This window comes from Lycium barbarum, chromosome 5 (assembly GCF_019175385.1).
Source record: "Lycium barbarum isolate Lr01 chromosome 5, ASM1917538v2, whole genome shotgun sequence".
Classification (NCBI taxonomy): Eukaryota; Viridiplantae; Streptophyta; class Magnoliopsida; order Solanales; family Solanaceae; genus Lycium; species Lycium barbarum.
Genome location: NC_083341.1, coordinates 3,859,249 through 3,870,553, shown reverse-complemented (window position 1 = coordinate 3,870,553; position 11,305 = coordinate 3,859,249). Strand labels below are relative to the sequence as shown.

General features: G+C 36.2%; 1 protein-coding gene across 1 annotated transcript; it reads left to right on the top strand.

Moving 5' to 3' along the window:
* The first annotated feature begins 9,197 nt into the window (after positions 1-9,197).
* Positions 9,198-9,587, top strand: LOC132642130 (uncharacterized). Its single transcript, XM_060359397.1, has one exon. The coding sequence runs from the start codon at positions 9,198-9,200 to the stop codon at positions 9,585-9,587; it is 390 nt and encodes a 129-aa protein (XP_060215380.1).
* The last annotated feature ends 1,718 nt before the right edge of the window (positions 9,588-11,305 follow it).

The following is an 11,305-nucleotide window of genomic DNA, read 5'->3' as shown; positions in this document are numbered from 1 at the left end:
TTTGTAGCCTATGCATGCAGTTGGTTTAAGTCTCGTTAGCTATTTATTATTGGGCTTCCTTTATGTGCTAAGCTTTCAGTCTATACTGGGCCAGCCTAAAATTGATTTTAAGGGACTTATTTGATTTGGGCTTTCTGTGGTTTGCTTGAATTAGTCTAAAGTCTTTTCTTTTCTCCCTATCTCTATTTCATTTTTTAGATACACACAGTATATATACAATCTATTTGACTTGTTTTGAGTTATATTTTACATGTTTTAATCTCATCCGTTGATTATATACTAATCCTTCTCCTTTCATTTTATGCATGACCATCGCATACGAGTCTGAGGGACTTGTCTTCTTCCGCATTTGGTGTTGGGCTAAAAGCCCAACATGACTCCTCTCTCTGTCAGCCCATCAGCTATGCAAAAAATGATTCTGGGCCGAGGCCCATAACAGCAGCAACAGATTTGCAACAGTGGCCCCTGAAAATGGGCCAGATCCATTCAATTTTCTTCCCCTCTACCTTATTTTATGGTTGTATATTTTTATCGGCTTTGTATGATTAACCTTGTCTTATTTTATTTTCTTGACTTAGATAAATCCTAATGAATTAGTAGGTTTAGTTTTTAGTATTGGGTAGTTTAGTTTAAAGAAGACTAACCATCAACTCCATAAATCTTATTATCTTCTTTTTACGTTAAAACTATCTATAACGTTAAATATTTATATTTTATTCGGAATGATTGATTCTCAAAAATGGCATGACTATATATATTTTATCGTTTCAAGACGTCATTAATATGTCACTACAAATTCAAATATATTTTATAGGAAACTCATTCAAGTTGAAACATTCATGCATATTTTTAAGCACAATTAATATAACATATTTTGAATTCTATTTATAAGTCTAGATTTTTCTATATTGCTACATTCATATAATACAATTTATTCAAAGTTTAAAATTGCTAAATCCTTTCCTCAATAGCTATTATTTATAGGCAAAATATCATAATCTCATACAAGTCTTATCTTGAATAGCATTTAATATATTTTCATATAAAGTCTTAGTAACATTAAACTTTATTTTTAATAGCGTTTAAAATCCCCTTTTATGCGAGCTATTATACTTTCTACAATTATTATTTTAAATAGCATTATTTATTGCCTTCATATAAAATTTAAGCAATATTTAAAAGTCTTATTTTTAATTAGCATTTAAAGTCCTCTTTTGTGCAAGTCATTTTATTTTTTTTCATAAATCTTGACTAAACATTACTTTCCTTCAAGACCTAAGCAATACCTGTAAGTCATTTTAAAATTTGGACATTGTATCTCGCCCTAATTAATTAACCTAAGTTTAGTCGGATAACCGTAAGTTAACGGATTCTAAAGGATGCCTAAACCCTTCCCTTTAGGATAATATAGAACCCTTACCTAGAATCACACTGGTTAAGCAGACCATTAACAGAGGTTTAGTTTTAACTTTGCCTTAGTTAATGATTAGGTGTCCTAATTCACCGTAAAAATCAATTAGGTGGCGACTCTTTAAAACAAGCGATTCGGGAGTCTCCAATATGTTGTACTCCGCTCTAACCCGGGTTAAAATGGGGTGTAACAGTGACAATGATAGGGAAATGGAAGTGGAAGAAGTTGAGAATGGACAAAATGAAGAGTTCAAGCTTATGATGGAATGCCTACTTGAAGGAGGAAATGAAAAGCAAAAAGTCTTGGAGGAGTACTTGGAAACTAGTCTCCAAAATGGCTTGATGAATGAATACAAAAATCTTCCGTGGGCATTTGAACAAAATCAAGAAGAATTCTCAATGAGAAGAGAATGCCCATGTTGGAGGCAAATCATGAAAAGGAGGAATCAAGAATTGAAAATCCTCCAAACAAATCCATTTTCACTTTAGATGCCAAAGAAGAAAAGAAATTAGAGTCAACAGTTGTCTTGAGAAAAATGGTGGAAGTTGACTCTAGTTTGGGGGAAAATGAGAATGTCAAAATTTGAAAAACAAATTGCAAATTGGGAGGTTGAAGTCTCATTCTAAGCATTTTTCAACATTGTATTTGTATGGTGATATGGGAATTGAGCCACATACATCCATGTTGGATGGTGAAGAAGAAAGACAAGTGCCTTACATCTTGCAATTCGAAAGAGTAAGAAGGCAAAATGGCATTCCTCATTTGAAAGCCAAGAAGTGCAAAATGAAGAAATTAATGTTTGGCTTGTTCATCTACTTACCACCCCCTAACGCTCATGGTCACAAACTTGAGTCCAAGTTGGGTGCCCAATTCATAAGCTCCAAATGGCGAGAAAGGTGGTAAAGGTAACCGTCGTGCCGCGACGTTAAATCAAGCGCTTGGTGGGAGGTAACCCATCATTTTAAAAAGTTTTAAATCATTTTTGAAATTTTATTTTTTAGAATAGTTTAGTTTATGATTTTTGACTAATATGCAAAGTTTCAGAATTTTTGGAGTTATTTTGAGCATATCGGATACCCGGACAACCCCCAAAACTAGTAAAAGTTGCAAAAAAATATTTTCTGGTGTCATAACTTGCGATTCGCATGTCATACATGCGAATCGCATGTCATGCAAAAAATATTAAGATTAATTTTTGTTTAGATTATATGCAGCGAGGACACTGCAATGTTTATAGTTGGGAGTGGCACGTGGTAGCGCATTATATTTTGAAACTTACTCAAAAATTTTGAAAATTTTGTTCTTTTGACATGTTTTAGATTAGTCACTCTTATTATTTTATTTTCTTTGAGGAAAAATGTGGAAACTCTTGGCTTGTTTGGTACTAATAGAGTTAGTCTTTTGCATGTGAAATTGAAATGCGAAGACCCCTCCAAATTGTTTTGTGAAAGTTAAAAAGCAATGTGCATAAGAAAGAATGATCTTTGTGATAACTTTTTGGCTCATTCAGTGACACTTTACCTACTAGTTGTGTTTACTTTGGATTATGAGATATTGCACTAGTTGTTCTTGCTTGGGAAGTGAAATTGATCCATCTTGACTAGTTCATATGCCATGTGTGGTGAGTGTTTATTGAATAAATCTTGTGTTTACCTTTATCATCTAGAACTTGCCCGGTTAGTCGTTCAATGCTAATTTTGATTATGTTGGTTGGAGAGATGACCTTGGGCAATCATTGTGAAAAAGCCTCTAGCCTACCATTGCATAAATAATATCACTAGTAACCCCATTTGAGCTTATGACCTTTTCTTTTGTTGCCACATTACAAGCCTTTACCCTTTTTGATGAAGAGTCTCTCTTTTGAACCTTTCCCTCCGTGAACATGAAATTGTGAATTTGAGGCCAAAAGTCTAAGTTGGGGGTGTTAGTGTTGGTTGAGAGTGGTTAATGTTGGTGTTGTGGAAAAGTCAAAAGAAAGGAAGAAAATTTGAAAAATACAAAAAGGTTGCAAACTTTTTGTGCAAAAAAAAAAATGGAATAATTGGGAAACTAGTATGTAAAGGAAGGAGTGATGTTTTGAAATGAAGAGGAAAGTGGAAAAAAAAATATGTGTAGTGTTCAAGGAGAGCGTAGTCACTTGTATCTCAAATACTTATCCTACCTTTACCTAAGCCTACATTACGAGCTTAAAAAGTCCCTATGTGATCTCCAACTGAATGTTCTTGAGTTAGTGATGATTGAAAATAAGGGCAAGCTTATGGTGTGATATATGTAAGCATTAGAATTTCTTTGTTGAGTGTGAGTGACTTTGTGTATTTGTCCCTTGTGTTGTTATTGTGAATATAGTGATTTTGGGACTTTCTTTCTTGTGAGGGCATATGGATTACGACAGAGTGGTGATGTTCAAAATTTCAAGTTGAGTCAATTGAGCATATCTAGTAAACTAGTGGTTTTGAGTCACTTATTGAGACTTGAGTGTTGTTGCTTGATAGTTTTAATTCTCTATTGCACTCTTGAAATTGTATTTTGAAATGAGGGAGTTATTTGGTTGAAGCTTCACATGCTTGTAGCCTAATTGTTGGTACCAACCAAAGTCATGTTTTTGTGCTTAAAATGGATCCTCATTGAGATTTTTGTTTTAGTTTGCTTGAGGACAAGCAAAGACTTTAAGTTGGGGGTGTTGATAAATCGTGAAATTACGCGATATTCGACGCTAATTCCTTAAGCTTTTGTGACTCCTTAAGCACTTTTGTTTTTACTTTTTGTGTTTTTATGTTGTTTTGTAGGAAAAGATGCCCGGAGAGAATAACGGAGCAAAACGGACCAAAATAGAGCAAAAATAGAACAAATCAACGTTTCTGGCACCACATGATAGCTTGAGGGCAAGCAAAGACTTTAAGTTGGGGTGTTGATGAGTCGTGCAATTACGCGATATTTGATGCTAATTCCTTAAGTTTTTGTGACTCTTTAAGAATTTTGGTTGTTACTTTTTGTGTTTTTATGTTGTTTTGTAGGATAAGATGCCCGGAGAGCAAAACGAATCAAAACAGAGCAAAATGGAGCAAATATTGAACAAGAAGCACTTTCTGGCAACATATACTAGCATCACATGCGTGCAGCATGTTGAACATGCGAGCCGCATGTTCAACATGCGAACCGCATGTTGTGCAGCATGTGTTGACAGAGAAATTGGCACAACATGCGACTCGCATGTTGAACCTGCGACACAAGATGCGAGTAGCATGTTGTGCACGAGGGTATTTTTTCCCAGATTTTGTTTCCGTTTTTGGAATGATATAAATACTCTTTTAAGGTTTGTAAAACACATCTTTGGCAGTTTTTCATCAAGTTTGGAGACTAGTTTTTACACCACACTTTGGGGTTAAAGATTTGAAGATTTGGTTGAGTATTTCTTAAACCTTTAATTCATTTCTTCAATTCCTTGTTTTGTATTGTATATCTAAGTGTGTAGCTTTCTATTACATAACTTGAATCTCGTTTATGAAAGTATTCTTGATTAAAGTTTGGTTTGAAACTCTTGCTATGCTTATGTATTGAATTATTCTTATTGCTATTGAAGTGGGTCTTTGTTGATTTAATTAATCTCGTTCTTGAATGTTTCCAAAGGGATTAGCTAACCCTAGGACTCACCCATTTACTTAGATTGATCTTGCAAGAGGAAATCTAGGTTGGGAAAGATTAATTAACAAGAATTTGGGTCATTAAACTCATCTAATAACTTGAGCTCGGAAGAGGATAGTTACTTGAGGTTAAATTGATTGTGCCTAATATCACACTCTAAGGCTTGAAAAAGCTTAGAGTGAAATTCATTGATTTGGTTGGAAGACATTCAATGATATTTTAGATATCATTATCTATCAACACAAACCCACTCTTAGTTGTAAAATCGTAAAATGCGTTAGATCGTTACTTGAGTGTAATTTCCTTTGTATCCAAACTTGTGGCCATTGATCATTTTACTTGCTTTCTAGGTTAGTTTACATTTCCGCATTAGTTATAATCTTTCTCAAAAACCCAAAATATTATCTATCGTTTGGCTTTAGCTTAGTTGGTGAATGTTCCTTACTTTCTTAATCGCCTAGCATATTGTTCCCTGTGGGATCGACCCCGACTCATAGTTGGGTAAATATATTGCATATGACCGTGTACACTTTCTCTTTGAGGAGTGTATTTTGGACATTATCATGGAGCAATACAGGGAGAGGAAGGGGGACTTGCACATGGTATTCATCGACCTAGAAAAAGCATACGACAAAGTGCCGAGAGAGGTTCTATGGAGATATTTAGAGGCTAGAGGTATACTTGTGGCGTACATTAGGGTGATCAAAGACATGTATGATGAGGCCAAGACCAGGGTAAGGACTTTGGGAGGAGACTCAGAGCACTTCCCAGTGGTGATGGGGCTGCATCAAGGATCAGCTCTTAGCCCATTTTTATTATCCTTGGTGATCGATGGATTGACGCGACAAATTCAAGGTGAGGTGTCATGGTGTATGTTTTTTGCAGATGACATAGTCCTGATTGACGAGTCTCGCAGCGGGGTTAACGCTAAGCTGGAGGTTTGGATACAAACTCTGGAGTCTAAAGGGTTCAAGTTGTGTAGGACCAAGACAGAGTACTTGGAGTGCAAGTTCAGTGATATAGTACATGAGGCTGACATGGAAGTGAAGCTTGGCACCCAGGTCATACAGAAGAAAGATAGTTTCAAGTATCTTGGCTCTATTATACAAGGAAATGGGGAGATTAATGATGACGTCACACATCGTATTGGTGCAGGATGGATGAAATGGAGGATTGTCTCTAGAGTGTTGTGTGACAAAAAGGTGCCATAGAGACTTAAAGGCAAGTTCTACAAAGTGGTGGTTAGACCAGCTATGTTGTATGGGGCGGAGTGTTAGCCAGTCAAGAAATCTCATGTTCAGAAGATGAAAGTGGCGGAAATGAGAATGTTACGATGGATGTGTGGGCACACTAGGAGTGATAGGATTAGGAATGCATGTAAATATAACATAATATTATGCAATCAGGATATGCAGTGACAACTCTCGTCACTGAATCAATTTAAGGTAAAAATTCCTATGTTGCTACTATTTAACACTGTTCAGTCTCCGCCCCTACTCGTATTGTACAACATAAAGAAATTCCTAAGGCTGTCCACTCAAATCACAATGGTGCTCCAGCAGTGCTGTTTCAAGCTACCGACTACTATGGCGTCATGGCTACTGGGTGCAAACTCACAATTGTTGGATTTATGCAAAATATTGAATATGAGGGGATACCAAAATATTGCAAGCACTGAAAAAAGCTTGGTCACAGAATGATAGAGTGCATAACTTTGGATAGAAAGAAAGCGACTAAGGGGGAAGCAAAGAAAGATAGAGGTACTGAGAAAGATGGAAATAGCCACAAGAAGGAGGAACAAACTAAGGATTCTGAACATATTAATGAAAATACCGAGACTCAAGGCATCACTATGGGAGAGAGATTTGGCAAACAGAAACTAAAGAAAAAAAAAAGAAAGCTCCCTAAAAAAAGCTCTTAGTTGTGTTTAAACCTGTGTTCTTTCAGCCAAAAGGAAAAAAGCCTCACAAAACCAATGATACGGTGAATACTACTGATAAGCCTCCTGATAAAGGGAGAAAAGTTCAGAGTGATCAACCCATGTCCCTTAACTCTGAAGAGAAAGATCATTTTCACCGTGATAAGGTTAATGACCAAGACAAGGAGAAGAATATCCAAACCTCCTCTCAAGTTATAGGGATTGAGCAGCATATTTCTCAAATAGATGGTGGTGAAAATAGCATACCAAAAAAAAAATGAAAATACCTCTACTTGGGAGGAAGTTCAAGAATCCAGCAATATTCACAGCAACCTGCAGGATCACAACATGCCTCACAGTGCTTCCCCGTCTAATAACTCTAACAAGCAGGAAGGAATATGTGAAAGCCTACCATCTGAAACTAGTGTTTTGCCTGATATTAACTTGGTGGTGGAACTTGTTCCTCACAAGCAGCAGGAGGAAATCACCAAGAAGAAACATGAAGACAGCTAACAGGAGCAAGAGTTTACTTCTCCTAAGACTATGGAAATCCAGCATCAGAAGCAAATTCTGAACACAAACAGCAATCAACAAAATCCTCAAAAACAGACTCCAACTAATGCCACCAAGAGGTTGGATCCTGAGGAAAAAAAGAAAAGCAACAGCCATAAGGGGCAAAAATAAAATATAGAAATCTCCTCTCCTGATGGAAAAATTGTCACATCTTGGTCACCAATACATAATCCAAAGGATTCTAATGATGCTAAAGAGGATGATGAAGGTGTCTTCACGGTCAAAAAAGTTAAAAACAGAAACAAGAAGGTTGGAAACTCTGAACAAAAATATCCTTCCAATGCTGGAAGGAAAACAAAAAATCATTAGCTTGTTTTTATGGTTAGGGCAATTTTTTGGAATATCAGAGGGGTCAAATCCAAAAAGGCCATCCACAGGCTAAAAAAACTCATTCACATTCATAAAATTGAGATTGTTGTTATCCTGGAACCTTTTGTAAGCATTAACAAAGTTGATGCATATATGAAGTACCTTGGATTTCAATACAGTATCAACAACTTAAACGGCAAGATCTGGTTCTTCTGGAATAGCAACTACCAGACATCCATCATTTCCAACACTGATCAACAAATCACCATCAAAATGTCTCATAGTGTTTCTGGAAAACACCTCTTTATTACTTCTATTTATTCTAAGTGTACTGCTGCGGAAAGAAAAGATATTTGGCTCGATTTGGAGAATGTCTACCTACATGTTAATGGACCTTGGTGTTTAGGTGGTGATTTTAATGTCATCCTTAACCCTTCGGAAAAACATGGTGGCAAACCTCATAGAATGTATAAAAGCTTAGATTTTAGTAGTTGTATGGACAATTGTGAACTCACCGATATTGGTTTTATGGGACCAAACTTCACCTGGTGCAACAATAGAAGACCTGTGAAAAGAATCTGGAAAAGGCTTGATAGAGTGTTCATCAATGACTCCTAGGGTCAACTATTCCACAACAACATTGTTAGACATCTGCCTAGGACTGGATCTAATCACAGACCTCTTCTAATCAAATGTCACAATGCCTATAAAAATGGTATCAAATACTTCAAGTTCTTGGATTTTTGGACGGAGCATACTAATTTCTATCAGTTAGTGGAGGAAGCCTGGAATGCTCGGATTTTTGGTAACCCAATGTGGATACTCCAGCAAAAACTCAAAATCCTCAGCAAGAAACTCAGTCAATGGTCCAGGGATATTATTGGTAATGTGTATGATGAAGTCAATATGTGGGAAACTAAGATGCATGATCTGGAAAACTTGGGCAGTTCTATTAATACTGAACAAACTAGAGAAGACCTCAACAAAGGTAATGCTGAATACATTAGATGGATGGATATGCAAGACAAGCTTCTAAAGAAGAAAGCTCACATCGAATGGAACGAAGAAGGGGATAGAAATAGTAAATACTTTCACTGTTTGATCAGGGACAGAAGAAGGAGACTACAACTTCACAGGATCAAAAATAGTAATGGAAACTCGGTACAAGGTGATGAGGGAATCTCAAGGGCTGTTATACATCATTTTGAACACATGTTCAATCTCAACCACAACTTCATTGATCATGGAATTCTCAATGTGATCCCTAACTGTATCAATAATGATGAGAATGAAGCCCTCATTGCTATCCCTGATATGGAAGAGATCTGAAATGTTGTTTTCAATATGAGCCCTTCTAGTGTTGCTGGTTCAGATGGCTATAATGGGAATTTCTTTCATAAATGTTGGACTATCATTCAAGAGGACATCAAAAACATGGTCCACGATTTCTTCAAAGGAAGGAACTTAACTAAGTTCTATTCCCATACCTGTCTAATCTTGATTCCCAAGGTTGATTCTCCTGCTAACTTTGGTAATCTTAGACCAATTAGTCTAAGTAACTTCAATGCCAAAATTATTTCTAAGATTTTGTCCATTAGGTCGAATCCACTACCAGATAAGCTCATTTCAGAAAACCATTCTGGTTTTGTCAAAGGCAGACTTATCACTGAAAATGTTCTTTTAGCCCAAGAATTAGCCCAAGGAGTGTCTCAGATTAATCAGGGAGAAACATGATCATCAAGTTATATATGGCTAAAGCTTGACAGAATGTCATGGGATTTCCTACTTGCAGTTATGAGCAAATTTGGTTTCTCTGACAGCTGGATTACTATTATCAGAAGACTTATATCCGATGTATGGTACTCTACTATCATAAATGGTGAGCGAAAAGGTTTTTTCACCTCCTCTCAAGGATTGAAGCAAGGAGACCCTTTATCTCCATCATTATTTATCATTGCTGCCGAGGTGCTCTCAAGATTGCTCAATAGCTTACAGCACAATGATAGATTTGTTCCTTTCAGCATGAACCCCAATGGTCCAATCATTAATCATCTTGCATATGCTGATGATATTGTTATCTTCACTGCTGGAAACAACAGATCTATCAAACTTATTCTGAAACAAATCAACAGGTATTAAAGAGCTTCTGGGCAAAAGATTAATACTGATAAGAGCTTTTTCATTACTACACCCAATACTTGTGCTAACAAAATCAATAGGATGAGAAGAACAACTGGCTTCATGAATAAAGATTTTCCCTTTAACTATCTGGGTTGTCCTATTTATGTTGGAAGAAAAAAAAGTTTCTATTTTGATAAAATGCTCTCAAAAATTATAAAAAAAACTCAATGGTTAGCAAAGCAAGATGCTTTCTTTTGGTGGGAGAACTGTCCTCATAAAGAGTGTTCTGCATGCAGTCCAAACTTACACTCTTTTTGCTATTAAACCTTCTAAAGGCATTATCAAGCTTATGGAAAAGCATTTTTGTAACTTCCTTTGGGGTGCCAAAGAAGGAAAAAATAAATACCATTGGTGTTTGATAACGTCCAAATACACTCCTCAAAGAGAAAGTGTACACGGTCGTATGCAATATATTTACCCAACTATGAGTCGGGGTCGATCCCACAGGGAACAATATGCTAGGCGATTAAGAAAGTAAGGAACTTTCACCAACTAAGCTAAAGCCAAACGATAAATGATATTTAGGTTTTTTGGAGAAAATTATGACTAATGCGGAAATGTAAACTAACCTAGAAAGCGAGTAAAATGATCAATGGCCACAAGTTTGGATAATAGGAGATTACACTCAAGTAACGATCCAATGTATTTCACGATTTTACAACTAAGAGCGGGTTTATGTTAATAGATAATGATTTCTAAAATCTCATTGAAAGTCTTCCAACCAAATCAATGAATTTCACTCTAAGCTTTTCCAAGCCTTAGAGTGTGATATTAGGCACAATCAATTTAACCTCAAGTAACTATCCTCTTCCGAGCTCAAGTTATTAGATGAGTTTAATGACCCAAATTCTTGTTAACTAATCTTTCCCAACCTAGATTTCCTCTTCCAAGCTCAATCTAAGTAAATGGGTGAGTCCTAGGGTTAGCTACTCCCTTTGGAAACATTCAAGAACGAGATTAATTAAATCAACAAAGACCCACTTCAATAGCAATAAAAATCATTCAATACATAAGCAAAACAAGAGTTTCAATCCAAACTTTAATCAAGAATACTTTCATAAACGAGATTCAAGTTATGGAATAGAAAGCTACACACTAAAATATTCAATACAAAACAAGGAATTGAAGAAAGGTTTAAGAATTATCTCATTAAAGTGCTCCAATCTTCTCCTCCAATGGTGTAGGTGAAAACCCTAGCCTCCAAAACTTGCAAAATGGCAAAAGATAGAAAATGTTTTGCCCTAGCCTCTCTTTTGTAGCTCCCCCCAATT

Excerpts from the sequence above, each read along its gene's own strand:
- LOC132642130 (XM_060359397.1), top strand. The coding sequence starts at position 9,198 with ATGAGCCCTTCTAGTGTTGCTGGTTCAGATGGCTATAATGGGAATTTC.